Source organism: Aulonocara stuartgranti (assembly GCF_965226115.1).
Source record: "Aulonocara stuartgranti genome assembly, chromosome: 1".
NCBI lineage: Eukaryota > Metazoa > Chordata > Actinopteri > Cichliformes > Cichlidae > Aulonocara > Aulonocara stuartgranti.
In genome coordinates this window covers 19,704,246-19,723,600 of record NC_138939.1, presented here as the reverse complement: position 1 = coordinate 19,723,600, position 19,355 = coordinate 19,704,246, and the positions used below count along the sequence as shown (strand labels likewise).

The following is a 19,355-nucleotide window of genomic DNA, read 5'->3' as shown; positions in this document are numbered from 1 at the left end:
GCCTTTTTTCTGTGCTCGCTAATGCCGTCTGTCTGACAGTGACTGTCATTTGTAAGGGAACAATGTTGTGCTCTGTTCCAACAGCTACATGACAACGATGAGAAGAAATACTTCAGTAGTTCTAATGATGGACTTTAGAAACAGCTCAGCTTCAGAGAGTGGGAGACTGAGCACCTTTCATATAAATAACAGGTTGGCCAAGATGCTCATACGCCATATTTTAACATATACACCCCTTGCGTACGCGCTGCACAACATTTTCAGGCAATCACCAGCCCAAACAAGAGCTCCCGTGTTTACCAAATGGATTCTGAGGTCTTCCTCACGCCCCCTCCGCCCCACAACAACAAGATAGGTTTGCATACGTTTTGAATGGGCATTGTATTCATCAATCACAAAAAGTTTGAAGCACAAAAAGAGACCCTTCCATTAAACTACAGCTGTCTACCTTTTGCTGACAACACAGCCTTGAACCCAGCATCCCAATCTACCCACCCACCTTTTCACTGACATCAAACAGAACCTCAGACCTGGTTCCCTAATGCAATGCTATTTTTAACTAAGCGTTTCTAATAAGCTGCTGGGAAGCTGTAAATTTTTCATATGCAAGCACATATTTCCTTTGTGAAAACACAGAAACACACTTATTTGGTGATTAGCGACTGACAGAGGGGAGGAAAGGAACTGAATATGCTTGTATCAAATTGCATGCCTTTCAAAAAGGAGGAATCCTAATGCGAGGAGTCGTCTTCCTGTGCACCACAGGTATGAGTGAATTATTAATCGGCCAGCTCATTTTAATGCTTTTTAAAGTGCTTTATTTTGATGTGCTAAAACATACTTTTAGCCATATTCAGTCAGGCATGCATATCATTATTTCTTCCATCAAAGAAGAGTGTCGCCCTTTCAAAGAGCACAAACAACTCAGCCTCATTTAAAATAGAAGTTCGAATATCAAAGACATTTTACAAAGCCTGGGCTTCAAACACTGTGATGAGTTTTTTTTCTTTTTTTCTTTTTTTTTTTGCTGCACCTTATAAAAACTTAGGTATGCAAAAGGTCTGAATTGTTTTCCAGCTTTTAACCTGACTAGTGTAAATCAAAACATCCTGCAGTAACACAAGAAGTTAGACAAGTGAGAAGCATCTATCCAAGCCCGTTACTGCTCAGTGTCACGATTATGAGAAATCTCTCTACTCAATAGGAAATGTCTTGACTGCCAGCCTTGTTTTCCGAACACAGACAAGTGAAATAAACTGGGCATAAAAAAGAAAACTCGGGCCATTTTTTTTCCTTCTCAGAAACCAGAGCAGAATCAGTAAACAGAGCTTTTCATATATAATTAGATCCAGTGATGCACATACAGAACGCGCTGTGGGGGGGTGTAGTTTTACATTAAGCTTGTTCGTCATTAAACTTGTGCTTGAGACAGTTTTTCGTTCATTTTCTTATTTCAACCAATCTAATTCCACACACGCTCCAAGTGTCATTAATTCAGCACCTATAGCAGTGCATTCAGTACAACTACAGTAACTTTCAGCAGTAAACTATTTCTTCCAGTTGCAGTGTAAAAAAAAAAAAAAAAATCACAACCGCTACAAGAACATAAACTTCTTCTGTTATGAGTGCTATCATCTGTTATGGTCAATAATCTGTCAAAATAATATAGTGCTTCCCAGAAATCCCTCCAACTATCCCACAAGTTCTACATGATGGAAAGTTTAGGGTTCAATGCTGTTTTCACTATACGGCATGATCACTGGTGGTCCAACTACATAAATTAGGTAAGTAAATAAAAGCACATGCATTATCGTGAACTGTATTTACATTAATAATGCCCTCTGATGTGAAAACATTTGTTATAGTAGAACATCCAATGCATCTTGAAAAGTTTACAGCAGATAAATGCAACCTGCCCTGATCAGAGAGTGCTGAGGCCCAAAGCTCCTCCCCTCACACTAAACCCAACCCCCTGCTTAGGAGCCAGCACCTATCAATAAAGAGGACCAGAGATAAAACCATCCTGATCTGATAAGGGAAAACACAGGTAAGTGGTGTCAATGTTCTTCTGTGTGTACAGCAAATTTGAGAAGGGGGCAGTGCTATTCAAGTGTATGTGTGTGGCACACTGGGAGTTACACATGCAGGCCCTGCTCTTCACATCACCCACTGATCAAAGACAAAACATGGGTCACATGTTACCTGAACTTATTACTTAAATTGACAGCTTATTCTAACTGTAGCTGATGAGATGCCTGGGAACATGCAGCATGAAAGAGCAGCCTTTGAAAACTAGATTAGGGAGTTTTGAGAGTATTTTCAATGCTTAGAAAGGCTTTGAAACCTTTGTTAAAATATGTTTAATTTAATTTGGCAAAAGGCATGTTGCTTAGCAATGTTCAGCTGCATGGCCACGTGAATCATGTGAGTAGTAGTCCCTAAATGTGTGTAAATATGAGCCTTACCTGTCCCTTTGGTGAGCTCCTTCTCCCCCCCACTTTCTCTGTCTTTGGTTTGGTCCTCCTGGTCTGTGGTGGTCTCACTAGCAGCCTCCACATCCTCGCTCAGCTCTCCTGAAGGGGGAGGGAGAACGGGATATGTAAATCACCACGCCATCAGAATTGGTGGAAGCACTTAAAGGGGCGGTAGCGTTTTTTTTCTATAGGAGCTTGCAACAATTACATTTGCTGACACACAGTTGCAAGGCTAGCAGACAAAGAGGGCAGAATCTGCTTTCTGTCCTGTGCTGTCTGATTATCTCTGTTAAAAAATAATTCCAACTTGAATAAAAAAAAATCTGAGCTGAATTATAAGGGGGGAGGAAAGTCGAATATCCACTCTTTCTTTTTATTGCTATTGTTTTGTGTATGTATTCAAAACAAAAGACACAAGGACAATTCTCTGTGTTTAATGTGTAGATAAAACTAAAAGCAAGCACATGGGTGCAAATGGCCAGATGGAAAAATAATTGAGCAGTACAGTTCAAGAAAAAGACCCCCATTTGCTTCCTCTCATAACGCACACACACGCACGCGCACACAAACACGCGCGCGCTGCAATCTGTTAGGTTACTTACCAATACAAACCTCATTTCACTTCTGCTATCCCACTATAGCAAATAAAATAAATCATAAATATTTAAAACTTTCAGAGCCACAATTCATTTTATTTTTAAGCCAAGTCAAAGGCAGAAATCCCCTGTAACCACCTTAAAAGCCTCAGCTCGATATATCAGGCCATTTAGAGCATCGAAGTCCAAACAATGGATATCCAATAACGCCATTTGTAAGTAACACACAGAGGAAAAGATAGCAAAAACAGATAATAAAAAGGGCATCAATCTTGTTTATTTCCCTCCAGTGCCCCCTGAACATCCCCTTTGCCTGTTAAGTTTGTTTAAAAGTAGTGTGACTTGCATGGAATAGCATTGATTTGACAACAGTAAACTAGGCCGCAGTCAATCAGTTATTATACAAGTCAGCTAATTCTCAGCAAATGTACTTAAATGCTCTTTTGAAAATGCTTTCATGCATAGGTCTCTACTCTATGAGCTATTGATATATTGACAAAGCTACAACAGCTACTGAAATATCCTGTTCAAGTATTCAGCCCTGCAGTCATCACGCATCTAATCTAAGCTCACCACATGAGTACCCACAGCCAAAACCATTTTTATGACAGTACATTTTCCCCAACACTCACTGTTTAGCCTGTTAGTTATGAAACAGAGCCTATGTTGTATATACAACAGGTACGTTTCTCAAACTCAAACTATGTATCATTATTACAGACACACTTAATAACCATACATCTCTAAACCATGTGGCTGTTCCTTTACTGATGACAATGACACATAAATAAAATAGATCTTAATTTATTCTGCTGAATGGGTTTTAAAATTCCTTATGCAAATCAGTCCTATTTATAACTGGAAAATACATTAGAAAAAAATTATCGTTTTGTTATATGACTTTTTTTTAGATAGTTGCTTAAGGAGCTTTTTCCACTTTTCTTCATCGCGTATTTATATTTATCGCCTTTTTTTTTTTACGGTTCTCTTAAGTATACACTATAGCTACAAAACCATAAGGGGGTGCTTATATCAACTGTGATATTTTATTATTCTAAGCACAAATGCACAGTTAAGAATAAGCTTTTATTTAATCATAATCAGCTGCAAAAAACCCCTCAAAACAACAACAAAAAAGTTGCATTACTGTGTTTCTTTTATGTTTCCAAGGGACTCTATGAATTCCTTCCGGTACTGGTGAGCTGGATCTTAAACATTCCCAAAAAACCCAGAGATCTGCTGCAGAGTCCCAAAATCCTATAACTCCTACCTGCATAAATCTCTACAACAGTCTGAGAATTAGGATACTGTACAGCTGCATAGGTGCTCAGATTACAAAATAATCCCCAGGTAAATTTTTTTCACCTTTAAAAACGGGGCAAGGTGTCATTTCTTAGCTATGTGACACTTGTAGTGAGACTAATTCCCCACCTACACATTAATACACACTTTGTGCTTAAACATTTCTCTGATAGGCAGCCAGCATTCTAATGCTAAGCTTCTCTGTAACCGCCCCACCTACTCCCAACTTCCTGCACACATGCTATACATGAGCACGCTGGTACTGATTTTTTTCCTTTTCCCCACTCATGTTTTTCACACTTTCTTTTTAGATGTTTAATGATCATGTCACTTTTGGCACACAGAACACATTTATAATTTATGCAGAAATGCAGACATTTCATTCCAGAAGTACCGTTACATCTTTAAGTGGCAAATGGCTTTGCCCATTTCTCATCTCATACAACTAGTATTACAGAATGATTAAAGCTGGGGCCAGCTATAATTAATGAAAGGTCACGAGTGGCCTAAGAGTAGGATGCAAATGGTAGAGACACTAAAACTGTAGCCATAGATTAGCTCAGAAAATAGATTAGGAGAAACACTCAAAGCTATGGCAGCAGGCCATTTCTAACCCAAATCTGAGAGATGTAAAGGACAATAGCCTGAAGGTTGTCTTCTAATTAATTGTCTTCATTAACCATCCTAATACAATGATATGAAACAGTTCCATTAATCTAATCATGCAAGCTGAAAAAACCCATTGCCGACACAGAGATTACACTCATCTGTTCTGAGCATGAAAAATATCAGCTTTGCTCTCCCAGTCACTCAGTGGGGACAATTCATGGGCTCCCTCACAGACAGACAGACGCACGCACACACTCCTACATTGTGTAGGTGCTTAGCGGTCTTCCTCTCTTGTGTTTTGCCAGTGAGTGCAGAGGCTTAATCAGACCCATAGGTGTCACTCTATACAAGCTGGGCGAGAGCAACTTGCTCACACACACATTAATGAGGTGAGGGGAGGGTGGTGGTGGTGGGGGGATAGGGGCCGAGCAGCAACAGACAGAAACACATGGGGAAGGGGAAAGGGAAGAAATATGTGGAGATGACAAAAGCAGATGCTATGCAAAAGCTGTCTGGTGACGATGAGACACTGAAAATGGCAAGATTACCTTCAGATGAGAGAGAGCAGCCTTCCTTTTCCCCTGAAGAGCAGTGATTACACTAATGCTAATCAGACTGACAAGCACAAACGGCCTAATAAATAATTGATGGTAACCACTGCACTTTCCAGTATTTCTTCCCAGACTGTGGAGAAGAGCAGCAGCAAGTAATAATAGTCACTCTAGATATCTTTCACTAGGTCAGGCTCCTCCTCCATCCTCGGCCTCAGCAGAATATAATGCTGTGATGATAACTGCCTTTCTTAAAGTACAGAATTCCAGTCCTACCTGAGAACGGCTCCAGTGTTCCTCAAACAGCAGTGACAGTCTGCTCATTTTTAGTTGCATATATAGCATCTCAGTCACTCCACTGTCTTATTTATCTCGCTTGGGTTTCGTAAGTCATGGAGCACCAGCGCGGGGGCAGAGCTCAGCTTCTCCCTCTCCCCGGCTCTCGAGTACTGGGAGCGAGGGTTGAGCTGCGCTTCTCTCTGGGCTCTTGTGTGGAGCCGTGCGTCTAAGCTCTCATTACTCTCATTATGATTATTGAGGCTGTTGTTATCATTTTAACCAGGTGTCACAGGACTGCACTGTAAATCAGAGAGGTGTGCTTCCCCCGCTTTATCCAGAGCCGGACAGCTTCCTTTTCTTTAGCGCTGCACTGTCGGATAAAAAGCAATCTTATTTCACACTTCAGAGACTCTATCTTTCTCCCCTTCTCCTTCTTTTAAAAATCCCCCTCATGCTCCCCAGCATCCCTTGCACCCCTTCCTCATATCAAAGTTAGCCTGACTCTGGACTAGAGGGCGCAAAATGAAAGTGACAGGAGGGTACCATGGGACAATGAGACACAGGACTCATGCTGAGGGCTTTCATGCATTGTCCGCTCCTCATATCAGCACCTCTGTGCCCCATACGCAAGACACCACCCCCCAAAAAAAGCACAACACACAGGAAAACACTCCCACCCCTCGTAACTCCCCTCTCAACACATACTCACAGAAGCTCTGAAGCTACACCTCATAAAACCACAACTGAGCAAAACATGCCCACAACACTGTCAGACACAAGCGGGGCTTTTGCTCATGAACGACCAATAAACCACAACACGGTACTATCAGTAACCATAATGGCCTCTGCACTACAATACATAGGGCTTAATTAAAATGTGGACACATGCAATACTGGAAAAAAACAACTGCTTTTTAAGTGAGTTGCAAGATATTCTTACTGATTTCTGTGTAGTATTTCAGTTGTAATGAGTCATATAGACCTCAGTTATGAAATGCATTTAAAATTTAGCCATGCATTCAAAAAATAGATCAGTGTACCAAAATATACATTAATCCACGAAAGAATCAATGTAGTAAAATCCAGAAACTACACCAAGCACTGCGCACAAAATGAAAGCTCATCTGTCCCTGTACTCTTCTCACTCATGCTCTTACTCCCCCTCTCCCACACACTTTCCTTTTCACATGGAAGCAAGAGTAAGCTAGCTCAGCGCTGCTGGTCAGAGTTACATGTTAGATTCCTGACCTGTCTATGGGGGGGGGGGGGGGGGGGGGGGGGGCGACTCACTGGCCTCTCTCCCTGCTGGCCCTGCTGTGACCTCGGGATCTAAATGTGAATGAATACTTTGTGTCTCCAAAGGGCTGAGGGCAGGAAGAAGAAGGGCTGTGGTGGGGGGTAGCAGAAAGGAGGAGCGATGGAGGAGGGGTACATCGGTAGCTAACAACTAAAGAAACTTTAAACAGCAAGTTAATCACAAACAGGAGTGACAGTTCATACTGCCTTCCGGCTATATCACAGCAACCCCTCCTACATCCTTTCAGAACTTCCCTGGTACATGCTCATCAAAACAGCCCATAGGTCCTCCACGGAGCATTTTATCTGACCCACCCCAAACCCCTGTGTTTCAAATTCCTGGGCCATTTTCAGGTAATCAGGTCGTGGTTTTTCGAAAGTGTTTTCTAACAGAAAAAAAAGAACAGAATAATGCACAAAAAGGCTCAAAATTTGCTTTTTGTGCTTTCAGTATGAAAGTAAATTAGGAAATGTTATTGAGACCACGTAATGTATTAAATATTTTCCCTAAAGTGTTATCTCATGGGAAATCATACTAATTAGAAGTTCTTCTCATGATAATGGCATGTTTAGATACATTACAAATAAAGTGGATAAAGTGAGTGCTGCTCTACTTCTTTTCTCTTTGTGTTTTTCTTGAGTGATGAAGGAGAATAGGATCTGGGTTAATGTGGGTACACAGGGACTGAGCATTCAGGGACTGCTCACTCTTCTGCCCCATCTGACACATACACCCACACACACCACTGGGTTCCTTGAATGCCCAAAATGATGGTTCCTAACCAACACATATTATGTCCACAATGGAAGATGCAGGCTGTACTTTTCCCTGCTAGGACAGAGGGCTAAAAGCCTGGATAGGGGGCAAAAGCATCACTGGGCTGTGCTCTTCCATCTACTCTGCCTCAGGGACAATGTCCTGCACAAAGAGTTACTCTGCCTAGCTGCGACTGCCACCCCCCACCATGCATTTATGCTTATCGTCTTCCACCGCTGCCTCCTCTTAAATCAGCCTCCTTTTTATTAATGCATCTTTTTTTTCTTTTTCCTCCAGCTCACACCACAATGCCTTCACCTATTTGCAGCTATTCAAAAGGACCAAACAGAACCGGGATGGGTTGATGCGGAGTGTGGGGGTGGCTGAAGGGTTGCCTTAAATAAAGAAAGGGGGAGGGGGGGGGGGAGCGGGAGCATCACCGCTGTCATGAAGGGCAATCACATCAACTCTGAAATATTCACCAGTGGCTTGGAAAATGCGATGGTACAGTTATGACAGGCGAACAGGCGACTCCCCCACTCAAGCCCGCAGTCCCCCGCCCCTTTCTCCATCAGGGCGGAAGCATGGTGGACACTCTGAATATGTATAACCCGGAAAATGTATTGATTTTTCATTTGGCAAAAAGGGACACAAAAATCACATAACCTGAAACTGTCACAGCTCTTTTGTTCATAGCTCATCTCTCCTGATGTTTGGCTTTTGCCACAAACTCTCTTTAATTACCAGGTACAGTGAGCTTCAGAGCCATTCTCCACAGAGACACAGCCACATACAGCCTGCTGGGCTTAACAAGACAGCCCACATCTATTATATATGACATACACCCAGCAGCTTTTGTTTCATATCTGACTAATAAGCGTGCTGAATATGACTATACCCACAGTTTGTTTTGTTATTATACACAAGATACAGTGCAAAAACCTTGGAAATTAAAAAATATTGTGTGCCACATTAAAAATAGCACTTTCATATTAAAAGCTAGCAACGGTTAGTCCCAGCATTTATTTGATGTGCTTTTCTGAAGCACCTCTGCTTAACACGAAATTCTATTATCGATCTAAGTTTTCCCAGGTAACGGGCAGGTGCTTGTATGTTTGTCTGAGGGCACACACTTGTGTTTGTGTGTCCATTAACAGGTACTTATCTGTTTATCTCTCCTTTTAGGCACTGCAGACCGGTACAGTGGACTGTCTGAAAAAGATCTCTGTCTGTCGATTTATCGAATGCACCATTTGCATATCTTTGTAGTGCTTCCATCTGCCCGTGGACCGTTCTGTGGAGGTATTAGCTCAGAAAATCAATGTTGCCATGGTTGGATGTATGTAGCCCCTACCACGGCGCGTGTTAGGAGTCCGGCTCACAGCTCCCACATGGGTCCTATTTACATGAGTCCTGCCGACAGAGGCTTTCCTGCTAGTTCTTCAATCTTTGGAAACTTAAAGTACACAAACACAGCATGCCCCCCTAGAGTGGGCTGGTTCGCCATTCCTCCTCTGTGGTCATTCTGCCTCCCTGTCTCCAACTACCGCCCTGGGCTTGACCGTCTGTTTGTTTATGAAAGCGTGCGCAGAGATAAAACAGAATCTGACAAGGTTATGAATACCAATTTTGCTAATCAATTTTATTTAAAATATAAAATATAGGCCATCATTGATGTGTGTTTGCTCTCAAAGGCTTTAACGGCCTGCTAAGTTCAGATCTTTCATGATAGTTGATAAGGGGAGGGTGGTGTACTGGAGTTTTATCCTACTATTTATTACCGGTACACTTACTTTTATTTATTACATCATGCAGCTGTACAGATATACATGGGACACCGTGTGGGGGCTTAGCATTGATCTATATTTCTCTACTAGAGATTACAGTGAATACACAGGGTAACTTGTTCTCTCGAAAACCACCCAGCTGGTTGCTCAAAGCTAATTGCTAAAGAAAACCAATGATTACGCTGCGCAGGCACTTTAAAACATCCACAAGAGTGCGATCACTTATTGAAAAAAGCTTTCCCTACCTCTATCCATTCAGTTTCTAATACAAATCAAACATAGGGAGCTTTCTTTCACCATTTGTCTTTCTTTCTATTCCTCTTTGCATAGCCCATCCATTACTTTCACATGAAATATGAAAAGGCAATATCCTCTCTGTGTTTGTACTGAAGCGTAATGCAATTGTGTTGTCATTTATAGGAAATAATCACAAACCTCTCTTTCATTTTCCAGTTCAAATAACCATGAAAAATTAGCCTTCAATGTCAGGGAGGACAACAAAGGGATGCACACAGACTATTGCTTCACCACCGCGCTTGACATTTCTCCTTAATAGGAAAACGGGTGGTTGTTCCTATCTTTTTTCCCCAATCTTTTTCTTTCTGCCTCTTTTTTTTAACCTAATTAAAAAGTTCTGCACTCACATCTTTGTAAATCATTCCTACGTCTTTATTCAGCGTGCAGTGAGTCTTTATGTTAGAGTTTGAGGGTAAGAAAACTCCAGTCCTTGCACACTGCACCCTGCTCATTAGCACCCAAAACCCTGTCTGTTAATGGCTACTGTTGAAGGGAGATGTCGCCAGACAACCACTACGGGGCCTAGGTCGCCGTGACTACCGTCCAGCAGCCTGAGAGATAAATAATTCAAGAGCTATCAGACTCCCTGGCAGCAGAGCAGTCCCAAAAACACACACTCAGGACACAGCGTGTAAAGGCCTTCCTAACTGATCAGCATTTAGCCCTTACAAATGATGTACAACTAGATGCCTGCACAAGACCCCACACAATTAGCCTTAGCTGTAGTCTAAGGATCCTTTTAATTTAGAGAAATCTTTATTTTCAGTGTGTGCAGCAAAGTAACGGTAATTGCTTTCTATATTACTGCCATTAAATGCTTAATAGGCAGGTTGTTTTCCACTGCAATTATGTGCAAAATTATCTACCAACTTTGCAGTACAATGATGGGAGATGCATTTCTTTCCTCTGCTTGTAGCACTAGGTAATACGAGAGCGCATGTTAATCTTGGAAGCTGTATTGCACATACACAAAATGTTGCAAGTAATAAACCTTCTATGTTGATATTGTATATGCGATTAGCAATTATCGCACAGAAAATTTTCATATGGTTATTTCTCAGTACAAAGTGAAACTGCTCAGTCCTATTACACTGGTAATGCACCTTCCTACGAGTTATGCGACTTTTCTCTTAAAATACTCGATGCCAACGTGTTCTGCTCCTGTGAGACGAGGATAAATGAAGGCTCTATAAACTGTACTATAGACTAGACAACAAAATCATAGCGTTGTGCCTATTCAAATGCTTTGTTATGACTCATATGATTTTCCCAACATAAGGTATTATCCTTATTTGCATACTTTAAAAACAGGATTTCATCTGGCTTGTGAAGCATATAATGAAATTTCCCCTCAAAAGCATAATGAGAAAGACTCATCTTGTGCAATTAGTTTCTTCTTTATGCACTTCCTGTAATGTATTAATTTATTAATCACACAATGCAGGCAACATTCTTTATTTATTTGAATATGAACACACCTTACACCCTTAATTACAAAACACAACTGTGGCCAGCTGATGAGATGCAATGTACCAACTCAACCATCATTTAAGCTACTCGTCCTTCTAATCTTACTGTATGTTTAGCTCACATTAATCTGTTTCTGTTTAGTAAGCCAAACAGCTTTAGGCTTTCAATTTTATCCGGAATTCAAAAACGCCACTTAAACACTTGACAGAACAGGCCTACACAGTTTTCCTTGGAAGGAGGCTTCTTTACTGTAAAGTTTATTCAAATGACTGCTGCTGCTAGTGGTTCAGTTTGAATGTATCCTTTCTGAGAGGGTCAGATGGTCTGTGTTCCTAACTGCATTACTACACTATATATTAATCTGAACAGAAACACAATTTGCATGGGTGTGTTTGCGTGCGCTTATTCATTACATATCCAAAGTTGGAATGGCTGATTCTTCATGAACATGCAATAGCACTGAGAAAGTGGGCTGAGAGCTCCTAGAAGGGTGGATCTGTGCTGCCCGCTGTGCTGCTCTCCAGAGAAGGAGACTTGGAGTGATTACAGTCAAACACTGCTACTCAGTTATCTTTGGCTCAGCCACAGGAGAGCGAGAAGACGAGACAGGAAGGAGGGAAAAAAAATTAAACTGATGATGTGGCTAAAACATGGGCCAGCTGTTCTAAAATGACCAGAGTGACTAGTAGTGTCTGATGCTTTTCTTGTAACATGCTAAAAAAGAAAAGGCGCAACACCGAAGCAGCAAACTGAGGCCAAATGATGTTTAGGATGTGCGCTGTCAGACGGACCATAGCCTACAAGACAGTTCTTTACCAAATACTGTCACAGATCAGTCATTTTAAATGTCCATAGTCCATACTTTCCATAGTATACATTTTCTGCCAGGAGAACAGCTATGATTTCTTCTTTCTGGGAGAAGGGGGGCAGGAAGATGTCTTGACCTGCTATCAGCCAACTTCGCCAATATTAAAGATTGACAAATACTTCGATGACACAATATCGCATAAAGTCAGGATCTAAATGGGAATCCACACAGGAAGCAATTCACTCATCGCGCACCGCTTTTCATCTGACAGCTGGTCTAGTGGACATTGCAGACTCCGTTTGCTTAGATAACCCGCTAATGTATTTACCACACTGTCATATGTCACTCAACAGTATCTGGTGCTCTCATTGACAGTCACTCTCCTCCAAGTTGTCGAAAAGTTTAACTCTGGACTCACCCACCAGGCAGCGAGCCTGTCCTCACTTGAAGTCGCTGAATGTCATTTCTATGAATGACTTTCTATGATTTCTGGTTGGCAGATCGCTTCTGCTCACTTCCTGTGTGGGTGCCCCTTAAAGATCACAGAGCGGCATTTGTAAAACATCGGGTTTCCCTACCCGCCTCCTCCGCAGTGTAACGCTGACTCTGCATATAACTATGGAAATGAGAAGGTCTGTTGTGGGTCTGTGTGAGTCTCTAGCCTCTTAAGGCATAGTCAGGGATTAATAACCTCTTCACTATAGAGACCTGGTCTGCTGCTAAATTGATACTGTGCTATACCACATCTTGCATTTCTATTGTATGCATGTGTGGTTGTTAGTGTTGCACTTGTTTTTATAATGGGTGCTGTTATTGTCCTCGCTGCAGAAGACTCTTCTCACTCATTAGCTGGAGGTTGGAGAGTTAGGGGTTATAGCCCAATAAGGTACAAAATTAATTATTCATCTCAGTTGTTGGTGTTTGGGTGCAGCTATGGAGCCTAAAGCTGGGACTCTAACTAGCAGAGGTCTGCCTCTGGAGGACTGCTGGAATAAACAAGTGAAAGAATTTTATGCCGTGGGTGTCAGTTACTGGGAGAAAGCAAACACTAATCACCAAACTAATCATTAAAACAAGCTCCCTACAATAATATGGTTCTCTGTGGATTTGTGGTTCCTCTCCTGTGTACTGATCCAGCTCCTAAAGCTCCATCATGTCCGCAGTCTACATCCTGCTTCAGGCTTTTGAATGGGCCTAGATAAAGCCCCTTCCTTTTTATTCAGCCATGGCTTCTGCTGGCCCCTGCCAGGAGTCAGGACCAGTGGCCTCCTGAGAAGGCTGTGATAAGAATTCATTTCTTCCTATTATGTGCCCTTGTCCACTGCCTCAGTTCATCAGTTCAGTGCAACCAAGTCAATGAAAGGGCCTGTAATGAAGCAATCAGATGCAGCCTGGTTCTCTGGGCCCAGCACTCCATTCTCAGCTCCCAGACTCTAGCTCCCAGTGCAGGGTGTGGGTTGGGGGCGATCACGAGGAGAGAATGGACATAAACTGCATGGAAGCATTAATTCAAGACCTTGTCTTTCATAGAGTGGAGAATAAGCTGCTCTCACATGTGCTTCACACCAGGTCTGCAGTCTCCCGTGGGTTTAGGGAATCATCCGGTTTTAGAGAGCTCCATTAGTTTAACCAAGCTTCAATATCGCCACAAAACCAGCCAGTCAGGTTTCTGTGGGATCGTATGCTTAATTTACCCGCGAAGGTGGTTTGACGGAAATCTCTTTCTTCATCTTCCTCCATTTGCATCAAACCCTTTTTATTCCATTGTCTCCACTCCCTTCCCTTCTCTCCTGCCTCCACCTCTTAACATCTCCTCAACATGTGGAAACTATTATGGGGAGTTTGGGAGAGGAATGCATGTGTTGAATCTTAATCGGTGCCTTAAAGTAGGAGATTCTGGGTCTCCTTTGTCTTGTAATATTGTGAAAGTTTCATTTCAAATTAAAAGGGGCCTTTTTGATCTACCTAATATTGTTTTCTCTCCCTTTAGGGGCAGGAAATGGTTTGTGTTATCTTTGATCAGCCTGCCTTCCCAATTCTCTCTCTCACATACACACACATATACAGTACAAACACACACATATTTTATAGGCTGTTTTATGGAGCGGTCAGGGTTCAACAATAGGTTGCCAAGTCTCCAAAAATACATCTAACAGAGTACACAAACAGACTGTAAACTTTAGTGGCAACAATGGTACTTAAAAGTTGCTAACACATTTAAAGTCAGACTTTTTTTGATGTTTGTATTGGATTTTATATTGCCTAAAACATAAGGGGGGATGCCTAAATACCTCACTTTCGCCCCTTCATGTATACCTCCTCTTCTTCCCTCTACAGTTCACCTGCTGCCAGCTTTGGCAGAAAAACCCTGCCGCTGGATTCTACCTGACAAGAGCTTCTTAACAAGCAGCAGTCATTAACCTCAGGAGCAGGCAGCTGCCATGTGATGTAGTGCACTCGGCCTGCTGCAGAAGGGCCCTATTGATCCCAGACATACTTGGTGCCTTCCTGGATGTTTATAATCAATATGCAAATGGCCTGCGGCATTGATTCAATATTAATTTTCAATTAGGGAATTCTCGGGGGGTCCTCAGGGGTCAATACAGAACCATTCAGAGGAAAGGCTTGAGCAAGTTGCAGGCATTGACGTTCCTCTACCCAAGACAACTTACTTACTGTTTATTTACCCTGCCCTGCTGTAAGTCCCGATTAAGGCTTCAGATAATAGGCAGAGAGACAGATGGGCCTTTCCGCACTTCTGCAACACCCATTACATAAACAGGATTTTAGTCTAAAGGGCTTGTCCCAACTAATAAGTCATCATTTCACACTTAGTTCTCCTTCTTGTTTTGTTAAATCACTTTAGGTAGTTTCAATTTATGTGTTCATAAAAGTAAACAAGTGCTGTGAATACAGACATTACACATGCAGTCTACAATTCTCACACTTTGATTTTACTTATTTAATATATAACAAATCACAAGCTAAAGTGACTGTTTAGTCCTAGGCACAACTAGCATTTTTTTGGATACCCCCCCATAATTAATTGATGCCAGATGTAGCAGCCATGTAATGCTTAGTGAGTGAAAATCATTTACTGTAAATGAGTAATAGAAGGCATTTCAGCATGAATGACCTGTTCAACACTTTGATGTTTTTAAAGTCAGACTTTTCCAACCACTATACTTTTTCTTTTATTATTATAAAATTCCTGAACAATAACCACGCAGTAAAATGTACAAAAGCGTGTTTTATTTATGCCAAATAAATATGCGATTAATTCAATGATGAGCAAAGAATGAGGTATGGCATTCCAGGTAGGAAAAATCTTACTATATAACTCAGAAAATATCGATTTGTAAGACTGCTGCTTATATTTATGTACAGAGTCTGCATATTTCAGAGAGAGCTGCAGTTTGTTATTTCACTCTTTGTCTTGCTCTTTGTAACCATGAAGAAAATCAGGCTTTTGTGGCCATTTACATGCAATACAGACAAATTCTATATTGTGTGTACGTGCGTTACTCTACGTGCGCGCACACACACACAGTTAATAGTTGCACGGTTTTGTAGATGCTGGCCAATGGATGAGTCATAAAACATCAGTATCGGCTAATTCTTTGAATGTCTGAAGAGGCATCTGAAATGTTAGTCTGACTCTGAACACCTTTGTTTACAGTACAGACTACAGAAAACCTAGAGATTTACAGTTGCGTATTCAAGACATGAAAAGTAGAACAGGCTGTGTGTTTTTAGTTCTGTTAGACTGTGTTTGTCTATAACTTTGCTTTAGATGAAGAAATGCCCAAGTTGTAAGAAACATCCTGTTAATTCCAAAGGTTATGAAACTTTTTTCCTTTCAAAAAGGCTCAAAGATTCAGCTGTTGAATGTCCATATAAAGAAACAAGCCGTGATGGATAAGGTAAGAACACTATCTTAGCTGGTGCCATAACGTCAAAGAAAAGACGACAAAAAAGGTGAAGTAAATTTTCTGTACAAAACATAATATTTTAAATATTTTAGATTTGTTTGATAGCCTCTTGAAAGACCGCACAATTATTATTTTTTTCTAAGGCCTGTGAAAATTCTGGGACAGCCTTACAGCCACAGAACAGTAAAGACTGCATGAGAATATTGCCAAGAGTACGACAGAGATAACCTGGTTGGACAATTTGGTGTTCTTTCCTGTAGATGCACTGCCTGAGGTAATTGGTTTAGGGATAACATTAATTGCCACATTGCTCATTAATGGATGAAGCCTTTATTGGTTCCATTGATCAGCCGGACCTGTTAGCCATCATCCTAAGCAATGGTGGATGTAACAAGCTTACATATTGGCATATCAATTAATGCAATCAATTCCTGTCTAGCAGTTGCCATTCCCCCGTCTACCCCACCCCCTTACAATTGGCCCGTCTTTTTTCCTCTATCAAGTATCTGGATGGCCGAGACAAAAGACCCATGCCAAACAAAAGTTCATTAAAAGATTTCCTAATTATTCCTACGGTTGAGGTCATTTAACTGGAGATTGACGGAACTAATGTTAGGGTGTTTTCACAAATGAGAGGTGCAAAATACAATCTACACAATACTGGGGAAAAGACATTTTAACTGATCTGACATAAGTGCTGTAGCAGCAGTGACTTGATATTCTTGCTGAGCTTCAATTGAAAAGTCCAGCAGGTTAAGTGTGGATTAAACTTAGAAAATTAGCATTAGTGTACTTGTGAAGACATTATGACTAAGAATAAATGGATTTGAGCACATTAAGACTTAGATTTAGTTCTGTTGTGTTCCAAGCCTCCTGTTTAAACAAATATGAGAGTGATGGCAGATTTGTAGTAGGTCTGCCCATTTTACTTTATTCTACTCAGGGGGAAAAGCCTACTTCCCTTTTCTTATTTAAGATCAATGTGCCTTTTAAGGAGCCATTGATTACAACTCAGAATCCTCTCTGTGCCTTGTATGCTCCAAAGGGACGACTGACTTCAAATACGAGACTGCCGTGCCCTGGCATAACATGGTGAAATGGGTAGAACATAAGGAATGAATGAGAGAGTAGGGTGTGATAACTGAGAGCACACCATGACAAAGTGGAGGGATTTACCGTTGGGCCCACAGCACTTCATTTGCTTAATAACAGATCATTCTATAAGAAAGTGGCGCTCGGAGGGGGATATCACCCAACGAGGATGTCTCACTTGCAGAAATCCTATTTGAAGACAACACCTTTTGAGCGCTCATCCTCCTCCACGCCTAAGACGATCAACGCGCATGACAGGCCCCATTAATATGACGCCCTGTGTAACCTTGCTCTTTCTCCCTCTCTTCCAACAGGAACAAAACTGATAGCCAAGGAGGAGGGGCATTATGTACCAACTGAGCATGTAACAGGAGGGGTGGTGTTCAGTTTGAGAAGATATCTTGCATATCCTCTTTCTGAGCTAAGTGGAGCCACCTTTTTAAAGGTGGGAGAAATTTAGCGAACAGGAAACAAGAGCAAAGCGCTTTTGGTTTGTGTCTAATCAAATAAAATGCCTGTTTTTCTTTTTTTTTGTTCCTCCAGGGTTTCCTCATTTCTGAACTGTAACTCACACTACCATGTACAGCTGTGTTACCAGCCTGAATCACATATTACATGGACAATAACAACCACATATCGGTTGACACACAAAGACACTAGTGACCTGGAGCCACTGGTAAAATGATAACAGACCGAAAAAAAGATTCTTTTTTAAATATATACACATGTATCTAAATACAAAGCACACAATTTCTCTATTTTGTGTGTGTTTTAAGTGTTTTACAAAAGCTATTAAACACCATACAATACTTAGGAGTAAATGCAACATAGTGTTTAAAAGAGAGCAAAGCAGGAGAAAAGGCAATAGAAAAATTAAGCTTGTGCAATAAATACACAAAAACAGACTTTATTATCCAAACAGATAAACCTTTAGCTGGGTTCTAAAAGGATCCACAGATTCTCAAACTCTTTATGTAAGAATATAGACACGGGCAGGATGATGACACAGAATCATCGGTTCACACATTAGAGGCTGAATATGTCCTGGTCTACTGCAACAAGCACGAATTCTATTCTAGCTATAATCATTTTTTAAATACACTATGCAGACTGGGCCTCTGATGATTGCCACTGCACCTCTGTGAACCATGCAGTGACTAAAAAAAGACAACACGCTTGTTGGACAGTGTTTTGCGTCAAGAGGGAGACCACATGCGCAGGCAGTTGGTCGGACAGCCCCTGCTCGCTCGATGCGAACCTCCTGAAGGCCCCTGTCCCCTGAGCGGCACACAAGTGGGCTGAGCAATTAACAATTTCATGCTGATTGCCTGAAGCATGTTTTGCTATGCCATAAAGATAATAGCATGAAGGGTGCAGCGGCAGCAGCCCCCCCACCCCGCCTCCTCCGGTGTTCCTCTATTGCTTCCATCTCTCAATTCTCTCCTGTGCAATTCACATGTTGGAATGGCGCTCTGCCGTCTTGCTTTATTAAAGGCACTCTCCGTGCTTAGAGGGCGCGTTTAAGAAAAAAATATATAAAGATGACTCCCTGAAGAGTAAACAGGGATGATTATTAAAGGGAAGGAGAAAACTACAGTCTTGGTCTCCCACTGGCTTCTTGATTTGAAAGTCTAATTTGGCAACTGCACACAACAGGCGTGCAGGTAGACAAAACAAACAGATTCCATTCCCCTAGACAGACGGAGCATGCTCAGAGCGGCTACTGGTGACAGCCCTCATCTCCTTCATTCTCTTCCCTGCCACAGCATGACAGCAATCCACTCTGACCATGGAGCTCACCGCTGTGCAACAGGAAAATCTGTGTACCATTAAGCCTCCTATTTGTGCAGATAAAATATATAACATGTAAAGAGTGCAAAGCATGAGACAGTAGTTGTGTAAAGCTAAAATGCTGGTGATCTCAGGGAACGTAAAGATGAAAATGATATGAACTGTAATAAAATGATATGAACTGTAATATCTATTTGGGTATAAGTAAAGGGTTTTATATTTATCCTGTAAAAGAGTTCACCGTGCACGAAGGGAAACAGGCTGACCCACACAAAACAAGAATGCCAGCCACCATTACCGCAGGTGGACAACAG

General features: G+C 41.5%; 1 protein-coding gene across 5 annotated transcripts in view; it reads right to left on the bottom strand.

Moving 5' to 3' along the window:
- Positions 1-19,355, bottom strand: part of zfhx3b (zinc finger homeobox 3b) — a 151,249-nt gene that overhangs the window by 25,061 nt on the left and 106,833 nt on the right. For all 5 annotated transcript variants that reach the window (XM_082555310.1, XM_082555309.1, XM_082555313.1 and 2 more), the window contains exon 6: positions 2,466-2,573. In XM_082555310.1, coding sequence (XP_082411436.1) covers positions 2,466-2,573 — 108 coding nt within the window. The remainder of the gene's footprint in view (positions 1-2,465; positions 2,574-19,355) is intronic.